Source organism: Bos taurus, chromosome 11 (genome assembly GCF_002263795.3).
Source record: "Bos taurus isolate L1 Dominette 01449 registration number 42190680 breed Hereford chromosome 11, ARS-UCD2.0, whole genome shotgun sequence".
Classification (NCBI taxonomy): domain Eukaryota; kingdom Metazoa; phylum Chordata; class Mammalia; order Artiodactyla; family Bovidae; genus Bos; species Bos taurus.
This window is the reverse complement of record NC_037338.1, coordinates 98,746,814-98,764,893: the sequence shown is the minus strand read 5'-3', so window position 1 is coordinate 98,764,893 and position 18,080 is coordinate 98,746,814. Positions and strand designations below refer to the sequence as shown.

The window sequence follows — 18,080 nt, the reverse complement described above, 5'->3', positions numbered from 1 at the left end:
AGGTTCAGTCTCTTTCGATTGGGTGCCTGTTATGGGTGACACTAAGGGCCACATATTAAAAAGCAGAGACATTACTTTGCCAACAAAAGTCCGTCTAGTCAAAGCTATGGTTTTCCCAGTAGTCACGTATGGATGTGACAGTTGGACTATAAAGGAAGCTAACCGCCGAAGAATTGATGCTTTTGAACTATGGTGTTGGAGAAGACTCTTGAGAGTCCCTTGAACTGCAAGGAGATCCAACCAGTCCATCCTAAAGGAAATCAGTCCTGAATATTCATTGGAAGGACTGATGCTGAAGCTGAAGCTCCAATACTTTGGTCCCCTGATGCGAAGAGCTGACTAATTTGAAAAGACCCTGATGCTGGGAAAGATTGAAGGTGGGAGGAGAAGGGGACGACAGAGGATGAGACGGTTGGATGGCATCACCGACTCAGTGGAGATGAGTTTGAGTAAACTCCGGGAGTTGGCGATGGACAGGGAAGCCTGGCGTGCCGCAGTCCATGGGGCTGCAGAGTCGGACGCGACTGAACTGAACTGAGGGCTACATGGCGAGCTGCATGCCTGAGTTCCTGCATTCGGCTCCGGGTCACCACCGAGACCAGTTACGTCTATACTCTAGAAGCCGGAGGCAGTTAGCAGACATCCTCAGGTGTTTCTTCGGCTTTGATGGGTGTTTTAAAAGTTGGGCGCCGGGGACTCAAGCTCAGTCCCACGAGGGCTGCCCCCGCCCCGCTCGGCGTCACCGTCACCCCTGGCAACCGGCTGGCCCCGCCCCTTCAAGGGGAGCCAGAGCCAAGGCAGTCTTTGTTTCTCGCGCCCTTCCGCGGCGCCGGCGGAGCAAACATGGCCCACGCTGTACGGGCTCTGTGGCCCCACGGGCGCGCTCTGGCCTGGAGGCTGGGCGATCGGCCGGCGCTGGGACTCCACGCGCAGAGCCGGGCCGGCTTCACCGGGGCAGCGGGAGGCTCGGGCCCCGCCGCTACGGCCCGCAAGGGGGGTCCACGGCTCCTGGGGGCGGCGGCGCTGGCCCTGGGTGGCGCCCTGGGACTATACCACACGGCGCGGTGGCACCTGCGCGCCCAGGACCTCCGCGCAGAGCGCTCGGCCACACAGGTAAGCCCGAGGTAAGGGCTTGGGTAGCAAGTCGCACAGGTAAGGACCGAGCCTCGGGTAGGGGCCCTGGGGTGAGCGCGGAACCTCGGGACTTCTGGGAACCGGCGGCGTCAGAAATCACCTCCTCTGTCGCCTCTTGACCTTGAGCGAGTGACCTGGTTTTAAGCCCTCCAGCCCTCAATGTCCTCATCTGTGAAATGGAGGCTTAATGATGCCGCTAACTGGAACTGCCTCTGTTTTAAAGTCGTTTTACAAACGTGTTTTAAGACTTTTTAATGGGAAGATTTGGAAATCACTGAAAAGGGAAAGTCTCTTGCACGGTTTATCACTTTCCAAACATTTTCCGCCTCCCTACCCCTGTCTCCAAATCCTGAGATTGTGTATTTATTAGTATTATTAGTGTTCTATTTTTACGAAACTGATGCTGGTAGATTCCAGGCCCTGAGACTAGGAACAAGGGTATGTCCCCCCAGGCAAGGGGCTGATCCAGCTGCCCTTTGCTATGCTTTGTGCACAGTGCCAGCCCCCGCCCCCACCACACATCCACAGGCGCCTCTTTCCTGAACCCCTGGGAACAGGATTGGGTAGATGGGGAGTGGAGTTCTCTGTGTCTCCCTGCCCACCCACCTCCATGGCCCAGCCTCAGTCTCCCATCTCTGAACAATGCGGCAGGGGGACCACAGCTGTGACTTTCAAACGTGAGTATGCGGCAAGCTCACCTGGGGCTCTCCTGCTCTATGAAGGCCAGCGGCCCAGATACCACCCTCTCCTGTTGGGACTTTGTACATGAGTTTGTGCAAACTCTGGGAGATAGTGAAGGACTGGGAAGCCCAGCATGCTGCAATCCATGGGGTCGCGAAGAGTCTGACACGACTGAGCGACTGAACGACCACCACCACCACTCGGAAACGCTGGGCTCTAACCCCCTCATCCAGATATGCCTTGGGTCGAGGGAGTAGGGATGGGCACTTCCGAGTTGAAACAGTTGCATCTGGGGGCACACACCTGCCGTGTCTGACATTCCCCTGGGACCGGAAGGAGCAGAGCGATGTCTGTCTAGCATTGGACAAAGATGAGACGATCCCTCCTACACAGAACAGACTTTCTGCCGGGAGACCCCCCTGGATGGGCTTGAGCCTGAACTGTCTGCTGCAAGACCCTTCCCCACCTCCCTGCCACCCATCCCCCATTCCTCCCGAAGTTCTCAGAGACCCTGGAAAACTCCCCTGGGAAAGGTTTGCTTGGAGGTGGGGCCTGGGCACCCGGCTTCAGAAGTTCCTTCTCTGCTCCTTGTCCAGCTCTCCCTGTCCAGCCGCCTGCAGCTGACGCTGTACCAGTACAAAACGTGTCCGTTCTGCAGCAAGGTCCGCGCCTTCCTCGACTTCCACGCCCTGCCCTACCAGGTGGTGGAGGTGAACCCTGTGCGCCGGGCCGAGATCAAGTTCTCCTCCTACAGGAAGGTGCCCATCGTTATGGCCCAGGAAGGAGAGAGTTTGGTGAGCCTTGGGGAGCTGCCCCCTGCCCCAGTGTCCTGGGTTGTCCTGGAACACCCCTGAGTCGGGCCCTGCTCTGCAGCCCCGGGAGGAATGTGGGCTCTTTGAATTTCCGCTGAGGATTATAAACCAGTGAGTCTAAGGGAGGCAGAGTGCCACAGAGCTTCAGTGGGTTCTGAAGTCTGGGTGGACTGGATTCAAGGAGGGGCTCTGCCACTCCCTGGCTGTGTGACTTAGGACCAGTCACTTAGCCTCTCTGACTTGGCTTCATTGATCAACAGAGAACCGTACCCTCCGGGGTGTAGGACTTAGCTCCTAGTCTGTAGCTTCTGAGTCTACCCAGCACCTCAGAGCCCAGGGGGTCACGTGGGTGAGGGCAGGGCTCAGACCCTGGGTCCTTCCCACCTCCTCCTGTCCATTAGCCACACTTGGGTCTCCCTTACACAGGACAGGGTTCCCTGACAGTGGGGACTGCGACCTGGGGGGAGGTAGAACTCAGTGAGCATCAGTTTTCAGGGAAAACCCCCAGGGACAGGGACACAACACCCAGGATCCCCCTGACCAGTTCCTGCAGAATGTCTGGGTATCAGGATTGTAGAAGAGCCCCTGGTGATCTGGCCAGTGGCCAGTCAGCCAGTCCCCACCGCCCCTCCCAGCCCTGATCTAAACCATTCTCTTCTCCAGCAACAACTGAACGACTCCTCTGTCATCATCAGCGCTCTCAAGACCTATCTGGTGTCAGGGTAAGGAGCCCCTGCGGCCAAGGCTGGCACCGTATCTCATGGCCTCTCCTGTCTCAGGGAGGCCTCCCCTGGGCTCCTCCATGGGAGTGGGGGTGGGGCTGCAGCTTAGATTTCCAGAATGGGTTGTGGGTGTCACTCTGAGATCCCCCCTTCCTCTCCTACGCACATCTCCCTCTGTCCGGGAGGTGCTTCCGGAGTCTGCCCCAAATCCCTCTTGCTGCAGGATCTCCTGTGTCACCCACAAGAGAGTGGGAAGCTTCTGCGGGTTGACTCAGGTCAGGGAGGTATTATTCATCCAGAGGAGGTGAGGGCTTAGGCTCCGTGAGGAAGAGGGAGTCGGGGTAAAACTCTAGATGTCTCCCAAAGGCAACCCCTGGCAGACATCATCACCTACTATCCACCCATGAAGGCGGTGAATGACCAGGGCAAGGAGGTGACCGAATTCTGCAACAAGTACTGGCTCATGCTGGATGAGAAGGAAGCCCAGCGGATGTATGGGGGGAAGGAGGCCAGGACGTGAGTGGGGCCGGGGCTGGCCCTGGGGATGTGGGGAGGGGGTGGTCTCCCCTCCGAGGGGACCAGGCTGAGCAAGATGCTGTAAGCCATGAGGGCTGGGGCTGGGCCACAGGTAGGACTGAGTCCCCTTGTCCCTCCCCCCACCCTGGGCGCTCATACAGGAAGCCCACCAAGCCCGCCCTCTGCCCCCCTTGCCTGCAGGGAGGAGAGGAGATGCTGGCTCAGGAAGCCCACCTGGCCTGCCCTCTGTCCCCCCTCGCCCGCAGGGAGGAGATGAAGTGGCGGCAGTGGGCGGACGACTGGTTGGTACACCTCATCTCCCCCAACGTGTACCGCACGCCGGCCGAGGCCTTGGCCTCCTTTGACTACATTGTCAAGGAGGGCAATTTCGGGACCGTGGAGGGCGCCATGGCCAAGTACATGGGTGCAGCTGCCATGTACTTCATCAGCAAGCGGCTCAAACGCAGGTGATGGTGCATGCGTGAGTGTGGGTGGGTACGTGTGTGTGCACCTGGGGGCTTCCCATCTCCCAGCATTAGCCCATCCGAGACTCAAACCCCAAAACTCCTGATTGCCTCCCCCACCCCAGGAGAAGCAGGGCTGGCCTTGGAGTCCAGTTCTGGGTCCCTGTCTTGTACCTTCCTTTGTCCCCCTCGCCCGCCCCAAGAGCTGCGCTGGTCCCCAGGCCTTCCCGTGCTCCCCACCCATGCCAGGGTTCGGAATCCCCCTGATGGACTTCTTCTCCATCCCTGCCCAGGCACCACCTCCGGGATGACGTGCGGGAGGATCTCTACGAGGCTGCCAACAAGTGGGTGGCAGCTGTGGGCAAAGACCGGCCCTTCATGGGGGGCCAGAAGCCGAACCTGGCAGATCTGGTGAGTGTGGTGGTGGCAGGGGGTGCACATATTGGAGGGTCTCTCCTTGGGGGCCCAGGCTGGGAAAACCCAGGTGTGGGCAATACCTGCATTCACAGCTCCTCCATCCCAGGGGCACCTGGCTCTACTGATTGTCAAGGGCCTAAGGAAAACGAGTGCCCCAGGCTTCTACCTAGCAAAAAGTACTGCGACAGGGTCTTGTTAGCCTGACCTCAGTGCCAATCCTTGAAGCAGTTCTGCCAGGGTAGAATATGCGGCTTGCAAGGTTCAGGTCTTGGAGTAGGTGATGGGGTCCCCTCTTCTAAAATCTCAGGAACTGAGGGTGGGGGAAGGGCATTTTCTCAAAGGAAACTCTGAATCGGGGCGGGGGGGCGTGGTTTGTTGCCCAGAAAAGGGGATGTAGGTGCAGGACAGGCAAAACCTGCAACCAGCCCACACACTTCATTCAAAGCCCCACGTGCAAAGCTGGCCCATTAGTGGGTGTTTCGCTAATCCTGCTGACTACGCCAATTGTATCGCTGATCCTGTTCGTGACGCCAGTTGTCTTGCTGTTCACACTGCACTGTTTGCTGAACCCAGGGGAGACAAGGCACGAGCTGAGAGGCTGGAAGAAAGCTCAGGGAGCCGTAGGGACTACAGACACGTTTATTCTCTCCTGGCTGGCACAGCAGCCATAGCCGCAGACATAACATAAGCTCACATAACACAACACAACCTCTGGGGCGTTCCAGGTGGAGCTTACATATGCTTATAGAACAAAAGTAGCCCGTGGCCCAGCGAGTACCTCGTGAGGCTCACGCGCAGTGCTGTAAGTGATCTCGGCCATTACATCTTGATTATTCACAAAACATGGGGCAAAGGCGAGAGGGCATGGGGCGAGAGAGCCTGACCACCCATCTTGGCTAATTTGCTGTTTCCCTAGAGTAAGTCATGGGGCTCTCAGAGAGGGGAGGTGATGGGCTGGTGTTGACACCCCTCTGTACCCACCCCCAGGCAGTCTACGGTGTGCTGCGTGTGATGGAGGGTCTAGAGGCCTTCGACGACCTCATGCGTCACACTCACATCCAGCCCTGGTACCTGCGGGTGGAGAAGGCCATCGCCGAGGCCCCCCAGTGAGCTGAGCCTCGTGATCCCTGCCAGGGGGCGGGGGGCAGAAACAGCAGAAGATGCCGGCTGTGAAGGACCAGGGCCGCTGGGGCAGCACTTGGCGACGCTGAGACACTGTGCAGTGGGGGACAGGATCATTCGGCCTCTTGTGCACCCCACCCTGGCAGACCCCTCGCCGCTAACACTGGACGTCTGCTGCGGCCCTGGGGGACAAAGCCCAGACTTGGTTTCTATCCACAGGGCATGGAAGGCTACCTCCCTCCACACTAGCCCCAGGGGATGACCCTCCCCGACTCCTGCCTGGGCCTGCCTACTCTCAGCCTTCTCTGGGGCTCTCGAGGCTGCCCTGTCTGTGCTGCGTGGTGGGAGTCAGGTCGGGCTCCTGCCCTGAGCAAGGGAAGCAGGGACCCTTTGGTTTTGGGAGACCCTGTCCTTGGCTTCCTCTGGGTCCTGCTGTTCCCAGGTACCCCACCCCCACACTGGGACTGTATATCATATTTGCAATAAAGAAAAGGTTTGCGGCTCCCCGCGTGGTGGCACTGTAGTGGAGGTCAGTGCAGGTTAGGGAAGGCCGCCCTGGCTGTTAATACTGTTTGTTCAGGGCTTAGCGAGGGTCAGGCCTGGGTGAGAGGCTCAGTGGGCTTTGTGTCCTGGAATCCCTGGGTTCGTGGCCACGGAATGCTCAGCAGGGAGGTGCAGAGATGGCCTGGGGCATGGGTCCAGTTTTGCTCCCCACTGACTGTGGGACTCTGGGCAGGGCAGCAGCACCCCTCTCTGAGCCGGAGCCTCCCCCTCTGTCAAGGGGGCTCAAGGATGGCCCCACCTCCAGGGACAGTTGTAACGGCTCAACCGCAAGATACAGGTCTGTGTGTAGAAGGATGCCCGGCTTAGCGGGGGCTGGAGTTGTTCCAGTCCTGATCTACAGACCAGGAGACCAGGGATCAGAGGACACGGGGCCCTCCGAGGCCTTCCGGCCATGGATGGCCACCCAGGGCTTCAGTCCCAGGCTTGGGACTTCACGAGATGGACGGTAGGACAGGAGTCTATAGAGAGAAGCAGCTCTGGGAACAAGGAGGGGCTGTGGGGTCCCTGCTTTCCTGGTTTCAGCAGATGATGGGCACTCTGGTCCGCCGAGGTTGCCCTCCAGAGGCTGGACAGACAGCCAGTGAGCTGATCACTATGTGCTGTGCCCTCCCTGTTGGGGAGTGACGGGCCAACTCCCTCAGATCCACCCAGGAGAGTTTAACCTTTTTCTTTAATTTTTTTTAAAACATAGAAATAATTCATGGTCTTTGTATTAGCACGTGTTCAAATAAGGTTGGTGATGGACAGGGAGGCCTAGCATGCTGCAGTCCATGGGGTCGCAAAGAGTCAGACAAGACTGAGTGACTGAACTGAACAGATAAGGCAGCACCGACCTTAAGCCCTCCGGAGGCAGACAGTGCCATGTGGGGAGGCAGGAGCCTCAGCTTCTGCAGGGCTGTCCGCCACCTGCTTGGTTTGGTTCCCATTGTGAGCATCTGCCCTCGTCACCCTGTCACATTGGCTGGGTCTTCGTGTCTGCAGAGTGCTCCTGTGGGAGGGAGGAGGGAAGCTGAGGCCTGACGTCATACCACACGTCTGAGGGATGAGGAGCCGTGGAAGCCGCCTCTGAGGGGCCAACAGGTGTTCGGGTCTCCAGTCACTGCTGCCGGGATGCTGCTCCCCCTTCACTGATAAGCTTTTAAGTCCCCAAGGGGCCTGTGATGGCCGTAGAGCCTCCCGCAGCAGGGCAGGAACTAGGCCAGGAGCTGCATGATGTGCTGGGGGAGGCCTTCCCCTCCCTGCTTTCCTTCTCTTCACAGACGGCCTTTTCCACATCACCCGCCCGGAGTTACTTGGTACTTTTCCAGCTGTTCAAGGAGGCTGGCTGGCCTTTCTCTGTCTCAATCCCAGAATCCCCAAAGGGAGCATTGGATGTGACCTGCTTGGGATAAGGCGGCCACCTTCAGTCCATGATACTGTGGCCTGGGGAGGGTCTCACGTCTCACAACCCCACCCTGTGCTCCATACCTTTTCTGCTCCTCCTGCTGAATCCGGTGATTGGGTGTCCCAGCCTTGGCTTCCTCGGGAGGCCTGGCCTAGTTAAGGAGACCCCGTGGTGCAGGCCAGACCCCAGCTGCTCATCGCCACACCTCTCCTCCTGTTCGCAGAGATGTTTTCTTCTGACTTTGTGTTTCTCAGAGGAAGATACGGTTAACGACAGAGCAGCCATCCTGGGGATAGGGGCCTGACCCCAATGAGGAGTGAGCTTGCTGCAGGCAGAGAGGAGCCTGTCCATACCTCCTAACCTCACCCACCTCCACTAAATGGTCACCTTGATGAAAAGTCCAAGTTCCTTGGACTTTTAGAACCACTAGTTAGAAGTTCCCTGTGACAGGGACTTCCCTGTGACAGGGGCTGGATAATGGCCAGTCAGCGCAAGGCCACCAATGCAAGGGGCCCCGAGTCCTGCTTCTGTCAGAGTATTCTCCCCAGAGGTGACAACCTTGCCTCACTCACCTTTTCCCATAATCGCCAGAGGGCGGTAAGAGGATGCAAAGCCCAGAGGAGCAGGTCACAAGGCCTGGTGCTGCCACCTTGCGGCCAATCCTGGGATCGCATCTTTGGGCCATCTTCCTTCTCCAAGGACTCTTACTTGCCCATCTGGAAAATGGGCTTCCTGGGTAGCTCAAATGGTAAAGAATCTGCCTGCAATGCAGGATACCTGGGTTTGACCCCTGGGTCGGGAAGATTCCCTGAAGAAGGGCGTGGCAACTCACTCCAGTATTCTTGCTGGGAGAATTCCATGGACAGAGGAGCCTGATGGGCTGCAGTCCACGGGGTCACAAAGGGTCAGACAGGATTGAGCGACTAACACAACACAACAAAAATGGGGTTAACATGCAAGGGTCTGAAGATGAGTGGGTAGGGAGAGTCACGCGTCTCAGGGGAAAGAACTGCAAGCCAGGGACCCTTGCCCCATTTTGATCAAGCTCAGGTCGTGGCGAGTGCCCTGTGGCGGTGGTGGCAGCAGTGGGTTTGAGGTGGGAACTCTATGACCTTGGGCAAGCCCTTGGAGGTCAATTACCCTTCATGAGGTGGTTGTAATCAGGGATGGGAAGGTTGCACAAAGTTGATGTGCACTGTTGATGGGTGAGGGGTGTTTTTCTGCAGCTGGTGAGGTACTGTTTCTTCTCAGAACACACTCCAGCTCTGTTTCCATCTGGGCTCCTGCAGTTCACAGCCGAGAGCTACTGTTTCCAGACAAGAGCTCCAGGAAGTAAGAAGGGGAGAGTCCTGAGACTGTGCAGATCAGGAGGGCTCCCAGGGGAGAGTGAGCCACAGCAGAGGCTTTAAGGATTAGGATTCTGGGTTGCTTTTTTTGTTAGATGGTTAAATTTTAAAATTTCATTTTTGTTATACAAATAATTGTGTATTGGGCATAAACAGATCTTGCAGAGAAGCAAAAAGATGATACCAATTATTTATAGACCCATCACTGAGATTTAAAATTTTTAAAAACAATTTAAAAATTCAGGGTGCTTCCTTGGTGGTCCAGTGGCTAAGACTCCTCACTCCCAATTAAGGAGGCCCAAGGTCAGTCCCTGGTCAGGGAGCTAGATCCCACATGCTGCAACCAAGAGTTCAAAGATCCTGCATGCCACAGTGAGGATCCTGTGTGCTGTAACTAAAACACAGCAAAGCCAAATAAATACATATTTAAAAAACAAATACAATAAGAAAAACTTAAAAACATGTTTTTTGGAGAATAGCCTTCTAGTTATCTTTTTGTAGGCTGCATTTAGTGTGTGTATATATATAGAGAGAGAGACATATAAAATATCTTACATTTTTACATATAATTTGTATTTTACATATAAGTATTTATATGTATCCAACATATAAATGTTGGAGAAGATTCGTGAGAATCCCTTTGACTGCAAGGAGATCAAACCAGTCACTCCTAAAGGAAATCAAGCCTGAATATTCATTGGAAGGACTGATGCTGACGCTGAAACTCCAATACTTCGACCACATGATGTGAAGGGTCAACTCATTAGAAAAGACCCTGATGCTGGGAAGGACTGAAGTCAGGAAGAGAAGGGGACGACAGAGATGAGATGGTTGGATGCCATCATTGACTCAGTGGACCTGAGTTTGCATAAGCTCCGGGAGATGGTGAAGGACAGGAAAGCCTGGCGTGTTGCAGTCAATAGGGTCTCAGAGTTGGACACGACTGAGCGACTGAGCAACAACAACAAATGTATCCCACAGTTGGTGGCGGTTTAGTTGCTCAGTCTTGTCTGACTCTTGTGACCCCATAGACTATAGCCCGCCAGGCTCCTCTGTCCATGGGATTCTCCAGGCAATAATACTGGAGTGGGCTGCCATGTCCTTCTCCAGGGGATCTTCCCAACCCAGGAATCAAACCTGGGTCTCCTGCCTTGCAGGATTTCTTTACTGAGCTACAAGGGAAAACCCTCCAACAGTTAAATGGGGCCTATTTTGTGGCAAGCACTGTTTTAAGCACTTTACACAAGCCTTTCAATATCCCTCTGAGGTAAGTACAAGTATTCCCATTTTACAGATGAAGAAACTGAGGCATCAGATTACGTGAATTGCTTGGTGTCACACAGTAAATAGCACAGGAAGGATTTGAACCTAGATTTCCAGGACCCAGAAACAGTGACCTTAATCAGAATATTATGATATTCCTCTCTCTAGAAATATTTTTTTAAATAAAAATTCAGATCACAATGTATTCCAGATCAGCAAGCACTCTCCCTCACTGTTTCTAGTGACTGCTCTGCTGTATGCCACTGCTGCCGAATTTATTTAACCAGTTGGATGGGAAGGATTTGGACGGGCAGAAGTGTCTAACAGAGAACAGGGCTGATACTGGAGGGGGGGATGGGGTGGTGGGCTAAATAATGACCCCCAAATATATCCAGGACCTAATCCCTGGAAGCTGGGAGCATTACCTTATGTGGCAAAAAGACTGTTGATGTGATTAAATTAATGATTTTGAGATGGAGAGATTTTTCCTGGATTATCCAGCTGGGCCCTAAATGTAATCACAGTCTGCTTATCAGATGGAGGCAGAGGGAGCTTTGACTGAAGAGATGTGAGAACAGAAGTGAGAGGCTGGAATGACGCCAGGAGGAGGTCACAAGCCAAGGAGAGCAGCCGGTCTCCAGAGGCCGGAAGAGGCAAGAGATGAATTCTCCCTGAGAGCCTCCGGAAGGAAGCAGCCCTGTGGGACACCTAGATTTCAGTCCATTGAGATAGATTTTGGACTTCCGGCTTCTAGGTCTATTGGGAATAAATACGTGCCGTTTTAAGATGCCGCTTTGTAACAGCCATCTTTGTTGTTGCTCAGTCGCTGTGTCCAACACTCTGCACCCCACAGCCTGCAGCACACCAAGCTCCTCTGTCCTTTAGAATCTTCCAGAGTTTGCTTAAACTCATGTCCATCGAGTTGGTGATGCCATCTAACCATCTCATCCTCTGCCTCCCCCTTCTCCTTTTGCCTTCAATCTTTCCCAGCATCAGGGTCTTTTCCAGTGAGTCGGCTCTTTGCATCAGGTGGCCCAAATATTGGAGCTTCAGCATCAGTCCTTCCAGTGAATGTTCAGAGTTGATTCCCTCTAGGATTGAGTGGTTTGATCTCCTTGCAGTCCAGGGGACTCTCAAGAGTCTTCTCCAGCACCACAATTGGAAAGCATTAATTTTTTGACACTCAGCTTTCTTTAAGGTCTAACTCTCACATCTGTGCATGACTACTGGAAAAACCATAGTATCGACTATATGGACCTTTGTTAGCAAAATGATGTTTCTGCTTTTGAATATGCTGTCTAGATTTGTCATAGCTTTTCTTCCAAGGAGGAAGTGTCTTATTAATTTCCTGGCTGCACTCACTGTCTGCAGTGATTTTGGAACCTAGGAAAATAAAATCTGTCATTAGGACACTAATATAAGCAGTACAGTCAGGGAACTACAGTATAGTCAGGGAAGAGAACCAGTCACAGGGAGCCAAGCGCCAGAGGCAAGTCCTGCCTCTGTGTCAGTGTATTCTCAATAAGCTGTATTCCCAGCAATCAATAAATGGACACACGTAAAAAAAAAAAAAATGCAGGGCAGGGGTTGGGCTCTTTGATGCAGTCAAGGGCCCCCAGCAAACTGGTGGGTGTGGGTGGAGCCAGCTCAGGGCCTTCACAGCTGCTGTGGAGAGAGAGTCGTTCCTCCTGGGCCACAGGGACCGTGCGGAGTGGTGATGGCAAAAGGCCCAGAGAGACCATTCCTTTGTACTCCCCATCCCCCTTCTCCGGCGCCAACCTCTGTGTTATGGAAACTGAGACTTGGAGAGGCCTGGGGGCCTGGGGCAGCCCTCTGGCCCACCTCTGGCCTCAGTCTCCTCACTCCTGGTTCCTCCCTGACCTCCTGCATCACTGCCCTCCCACTGGCCTTCTTCCCACCCAGCACTGGCAGCCTCTCCAGCCCCTCTGACGGGGCCTCGCTGGTCCGCTCCTGCTTGCTCGCTGGCCCTGGGCGGCAGAGACCAAGGTCCATGCTTGGGCAGTGGGGCCCGGCGTGCAGGCTGCTGCTCCTCTCACCCTTCCCCTACATTCCAGTCCGCTGGGACTGCTGAGAGGGGGCCTGTGGGCAGCCTGGCCGCGAACCAAGGTGAGAACCGGGCTTGGGGCTTCCGAGTCAGCAAAGCTGCTTTGAATCTTGGTTCAGCCTATGCCCTTTAAAAAGAAAAAGAATATATGTGTTTTAGCTGAGTCGTGGTTTGCAGGATCTTTGTTTCCCGACCAGGGACTGAACCCTGGGCCCTCCAAATTGAGAGTGCAGAGCCCTAACCCCTGGGCCACCAGGGGATTCCTAACATTTGCCCTTTGGATGAATCTGGAGTTCCTCCTGGCCCTGAGCTGTAAGGCAAATACCGTGCCCATCTTCCTCATGAGGAAACTGAGGCTCAGAGAGGCATGAGACTTGCCTAAGATCACACTGCCAGGTGCCAGGATTCAAGCACAGCCCTGCCTCACTTTCCTCCAGCTCTCTGGGGCCTCCTGGCTGGGAGAGCAGCCAGGGACCAGTTTGTCACCTGCCTGAGGTCAGGCAAGGAGCCCCTGCCCCTCAGTGAAGTTCTCCGCAGGTGGGTCGTGGTGTGGGTCCAAGGCTGCCAGGCCAGGTGTGGGGGCAGGGGCCAGCCGTATCTTCACCCCCAAGCACACAGCCAGAGTGGGTCACTCTGATCTGCTTCAAGGTCTTGTCACCTGTTCCCAGGGAGGCCCTGGGCAAGCCCCTGCCCCTTCCGGGGTCTTAGTTTCCACCTCTGTAAAATGGGGACATGGCGGCCCCTTCCGGGGTCTTAGTTTCCACCTCTGTAAAATGGGGACATGGCGGCAGCTGCCCTGGTCCCCTGTGTGCACAGAGCTGCAGCTCAGCGATGGCACTCCCGGGACTGAGATGAAAGCGTCTCGCTCCAGGAAGGAAGCGCACAGCACATGGGCCAGGTCTCCCCACCCTCCCACCCCACCCCCTAAAGCCAGAGATACCAGGCCTCCTCAGTGGGGGCAGGGGGTGGGGGCGGGGAGGCAGGGGAGGAGTGGAATGAAAAAGCATTTAGGGGAAATTACTCTGTGTTTGGAATCCAGGATGGGGCCAGGGTACTGCAAGTGTTTAAGGACCGGCCATTTCCGTTTCCTGTCTCGTTTCAACTTCCCAACAGCTCTCCCAAGGCGCGTCTGGAGGTCGGAAGTCTGGAGTGTGTCTCACTGGGCTGAAGTCAAGGTCGTCCTCAAGGCAGCGTTCCTTCTGGAGGTTTTCTGGGAGACTCGACCTTGCCTTTTCCAGTTTCTAGAGGCCACAGGAATCTTTAACTCGGGGCTCCTTCCTCCATCTTCAAAGCAAGCGGCTCCGGCTGAGTCCTTTGTCCAGTCTCCCTGGCTCTCTCCCTACCTTCCTCTCCCACAAGGAAGCATCTTGTGATCCTGGGTCCACCTGGATAATCCAGGCTACTCTCTCTCCCTGTTTGAAGGTCAGCTGATTGGCAAACTTAATTCCATCTGTTACCTTAATTAGCCTTTGTTTGCCTTGCCACCTAATGCAGTGGTTCTGGGGATTAGGACGTGCATGTCTTTGGGAGGGGATGTAATTCTGCTTCCCACACGACAGGATGCGTGCATGGATTTTATCCAATGACGAACTACTCGTTAGGCCTGTAGTGGGTGCAGGGCATGTACTGGGAACAGCATTTGAGAAAGTCGATCCTCTAGTTGGTCGTGAGAAGTACAAGGGAGAGAAACAAACGGGGTGGTGAATGAACTGGGCTGTGGAGGGAACAGGGCTGCCCCTGTAAGATGGCCAGGGAAAGCCTCCGTAAGAAGGTGACATGTGATTAAAGACTGGATGGAGGAGACTCCCCTGGTCCAGGGGCTGAGACTGTGCTCTCAAAGCAAGGGCACTGGGTTCGATTCCAGGTCAGGGAACTAGCTCTCCCATGCTGCAACTAAAAGATCCTGCGTGCTGCAACTAAGACCAGGGGCAGCCAACTAAATAATTAATAAGATTGGAAGGAGGGGATTAGGAACAAAGGCGGTAACCACAGAAAGGTTGGCTTGGTGACCAATATTGTCACCCGCCTCCCAAAGCGAACTTCTGTGCTGGAGGAGCCGCTCTCCCAGTGAGTGGGACCGAGCACCTGGGAACGTGGGACCCGGCCACCGTCCCAAGGAGAAGCCCGGATGGGGCGGCTGGGGGTACCCAGTGGTTGGGAAACGGTTTATGCCCGTTGCCCTGGTAACAAGGTGACGCAAATGGCGTGTTACTTTCCTAGCTGTAACAAACCACCCTGAACTTGGATGGCGGAAAACAATGGAATGGAATTCTCTCAGTGCAGGAGGCCAGAAGCCAGAAACCCCGGTGTCGGCGGTTTGGCTCCTTCTGGAGGGTCTGAGGCAGAAAGTGTGGCTGCCTCTCCCCTCGCCTCAGACACCCTTGGTGTCTGACATGTGGACTCATCACGCCATTCATTCACACTGCGCTCCTCCACATCCAGATTTCCTTCTTCTTCAGTCTTTGGACTTAGGGCCCACCCTCGCCCAGGACGACCCCATCTTGACTTGAACACTTCTGTAAAAACCCTGTCTCCAAATTAAGCGACATCTGAAGTTCCCAAAGGACATAAATTTGGGGGGTGTGGAGTGGCCCCTGTTGAGCCCAGCACAAGTGGCATATGCATTTCACACACGGGGCACACTCTTGTGCCCCCTTACGGCCTCTGAAAGCCAGAGCCCCCTGGCACGTTCCCTAAGCTGCTTCATAGTACACCGCTCCACCCCACCCCTACCAGTGGCACCCAGGGCTTGCTGGGGGACTGGGGTGTGTTGTTGTTTAATGAACACTTCTTTGCACTGGGCACGGTCTTAGGTGCTGGAAGTACGGCTGCAAACATTCCGTTTCCACAAAGCAAAAAAGAGTGTTGGGGGCCCCCCAGAGGGACGGGGAGGAACCAACTCTGCGGCTGGAGAGGGGCAGCCAGCAAGTTTGAGAGAGGAAGAGGAGTTAGGAGGGGCTTCCAGCAGCATTGAGGGATCAGCTCTGCCCTGGATAGGCTGAATCAGGTGAGGGCCGAGGAAGGACCTCCGGATACAGCAACTTCCGGGGCACTGGCGACCTGTCGGAGCACCCCAAAGCGAACAAACATCCATTCTAAAGAGGGGGTGCCTTGAGAAGCCTGGAACGGGGAGCTGCTCTGTGTGAGGGGGAGGGGGAAGTTTTCTCATGTCCTCTGATGAGACAAATGGATTTGCACTCTAACATGTAGGCTTCCCTGGTGGCTCAGTGGTAAAGAATCCACCTGCCAGGGCAGGAGACGTGGGTTTGATCCCTGGTCCAGGAAGATCCCCTGAAGGAAATGCCAACCCATTCCAGTATTCCTGCCTGGAGAATCCCATGGACAAAGGAGCCTGGCGGGCTACAGAGAGCCTGGGGTCACAGAGAGTCGGACACGACCTAAGGGACTTGAGTGACACAATATTCTAACGTGGCGACAGCCCCGTGCCACCCAAGCCCAGGTCAGCAAAAGCATGACTCTCTCATCAGCTCTTAAACAACTTTATTAGAAGGCTGTTTTAAATGACAACTCCCAATTCTTTCTTAATTTGCTTTGTCACCAATTCCAGTTATAACTCTATTTATATATAACAGTAATTTTTGCATTGATCTTTGCATCCTATTTGAATTGTCCTTATCGGGCCATTCTGGTGAATGGAAATATGGCCGTGCACTTGCACAGAGACCAGCATTATTGAGCAGGAGGAGCGGGTTGCGGGGTGGTGGCCAGGACAGAGGGAGCCCGCTTCACAGGGGATGGCGGGGGGAGCTGGTGGCCTTCTCCTCCGGCCCTCACCCCCAAACTCACAGTGATAGGTACCTCACTGCCCTATCCTTCAAAAAGGGGGGAAAATAAAGAAATCCCTCCCCAGTCCAAGAAACGATTTGGACTTCCATCTTCAATGGAGTGGGAGTTTCCCTCCCTCTTCCCGCCCCCTGATCAAACCCTCAACTCCTAAGGCTTCCTGGGTGCTGGCCCCCTCACCCCCCGACCTGCCAAGGGCCCGTCTCTCTGCGGTCAGGGCCTTTCTGCCTTCTTTGCCTTTTTTCTGTCACCAGTTCAGAGAGGAATTTCTTTGGACAGGCACGAGGGTCACGCCCACGGCCCCCTGGTCCCTCCCCCCACCCCACCTCACGGGGGCCGGGAAGGTACAATCCACCAGGAACATAAATATGAATAAAAAATGAACTTGAAAATGACAGGCTATTAATCAAACAAATCTATAAAAATAGTTAGGACGTAACTCTGTTCAAATAAATACAAAATAAATAGGCTCCAAGCAGTGTGACACATTGCATCAGCGGAATGTGAAGTGGTCCCACCTGGCCCCGTGGGGATCGGACGCGAGTCCCCAGGGGCATCAGAAACAGACTTAAATGAGGTCAGCCAAGCCGTCGGCTCTCTGTCTTCCTTCTGGAAGACCAGAACCTGCACGTTTGTTCAGCTTCTCTTTCTGAACAAAACCCTTCTTCCAATGATACGTAATTATTAAGGCCTTGAACACCTTTTCCTTCTCTCGCCAGGGCATGCAGACGCAGGGCAGACATGGCCCTTCCTGCTTCAACACGATCCCCACTGCCCTCATGCCAGCGGGGCAGAGGGACTTGGTTCTGAGCTGGTGCCAGTCCTGACAGAGTCCGGGCCCAGCTCAGAGCCTCACGAGCCCCCCTCAGCGGCAGGGAGCAGAGGCTCTCTGGGGTCCAGGACCTGTGAAGCCATGCGCCAGGCAGCCTGGCCCCCATCATGCACACGTGCATCCAGGTGCCCACCTGCTGGGCAGCTTGGAAGCCCTCTTCCCTGCACCAGCCAGCCAGCGGCAGAGCGGCCAGTTGGGAATCTGGGCTCAGGTTTCAGGTACAACTACCCTTCCCCACTGACTGAGGGGAGAGAAGCAGTGTGGGGAGAGGGCCGGGGGCCCTCCTCCTACCATTGAAAACAGCAGCGAGGAAGGAAGCGAGGTGGGCCCCCCGGGGAAGACGCGCAGCAGGCCAGAAGACGGCCCACGCCAATGGTCCAGCTGCGAGGATGCGATGGGAGGATGAAGCCGGCCTCCCAGCCCTGCTCTTCCGCAGGCGCCCCTGGGCAGCGTTCAGCCCCCAAGCGCTCGGGCCCATGTCCTGCTGAGCCCTGGGCCCTGAGGAACACTCACAGGTCCTCCCTGGAATGGACACGCGGGTCGGCCGGGGTCAGCAGGACGCACCCGGTGGCCTGCCAGCTCTGTCCCCCCAACTTGCGGTCGCACCCCAGGGTTTTCACAGCTTGGCTTCAGTCAGCGTAGTGTTGGTACATTCACAGAATGAGATGGCTACACATCCCAGGGCTGGAAGCCCGGGATCAGGGAGTCTGCACGGGCGGCTGGCCCCCCGCCTGTCACCGCGACTGCACGCCCAGGGTGATCTTCAGGTTCTCGTACACCACGTAGCTGATGCTCACGGCCGGGATCACCTTCATGAAGTTGGGGGCCAGCCCCCGGTACAGGCCGAAGGCCCCCTCGGTCCGCAGAATCTGTTTGAAGAGGCTGCTCATGGTCACCTCGGGAGCACCCTCCATGGAGGCTGCAGTGAGAGACGCCACCTGTCAGGGGCCTTTC

The 18,080-nt window shown here is 55.4% G+C and overlaps 2 protein-coding genes across 8 annotated transcripts in view; one reads left to right on the top strand and one right to left on the bottom strand.

Annotated features, from left to right (window-relative positions):
* The first annotated feature begins 842 nt into the window (after positions 1 to 842).
* PTGES2 (prostaglandin E synthase 2) lies at positions 843 to 6,208 on the top strand. Its single transcript, NM_001166554.1, has 7 exons — positions 843 to 1,113; positions 2,412 to 2,609; positions 3,291 to 3,349; positions 3,716 to 3,865; positions 4,132 to 4,332; positions 4,623 to 4,740; positions 5,734 to 6,208. The coding sequence occupies exons 1-7, from the start codon at positions 844 to 846 to the stop codon at positions 5,854 to 5,856; spliced, it is 1,119 nt and encodes a 372-aa protein (NP_001160026.1). The 5' UTR covers position 843; the 3' UTR covers positions 5,857 to 6,208.
* A 9,766-nt stretch (positions 6,209 to 15,974) lies between these two features.
* Positions 15,975 to 18,080, bottom strand: part of SLC25A25 (solute carrier family 25 member 25) — a 40,248-nt gene continuing 38,142 nt past the window's right edge. For all 7 annotated transcript variants that reach the window (XM_059891304.1, XM_005213289.4, XM_005213288.5 and 4 more), the window contains 1 exon segment: positions 15,975 to 18,045. In XM_059891304.1, coding sequence (XP_059747287.1) covers positions 17,861 to 18,045 — 185 coding nt within the window. In that variant the 3' untranslated portion in view covers positions 15,975 to 17,860.

Coding starts and splice junctions, on each gene's coding strand:
- PTGES2 (NM_001166554.1), top strand. CDS start 844: ATGGCCCACGCTGTACGGGCTCTGTGGCCCCACGGGCGCGCTCTGGCC. Junction 2,610..3,290: donor CCCAGGAAGGAGAGAGTTTG/GTGAGCCTTGGG, acceptor TCTCTTCTCCAG/CAACAACTGAACGACTCCTC. Junction 3,866..4,131: donor GGGGGGAAGGAGGCCAGGAC/GTGAGTGGGGCC, acceptor CCTCGCCCGCAG/GGAGGAGATGAAGTGGCGGC.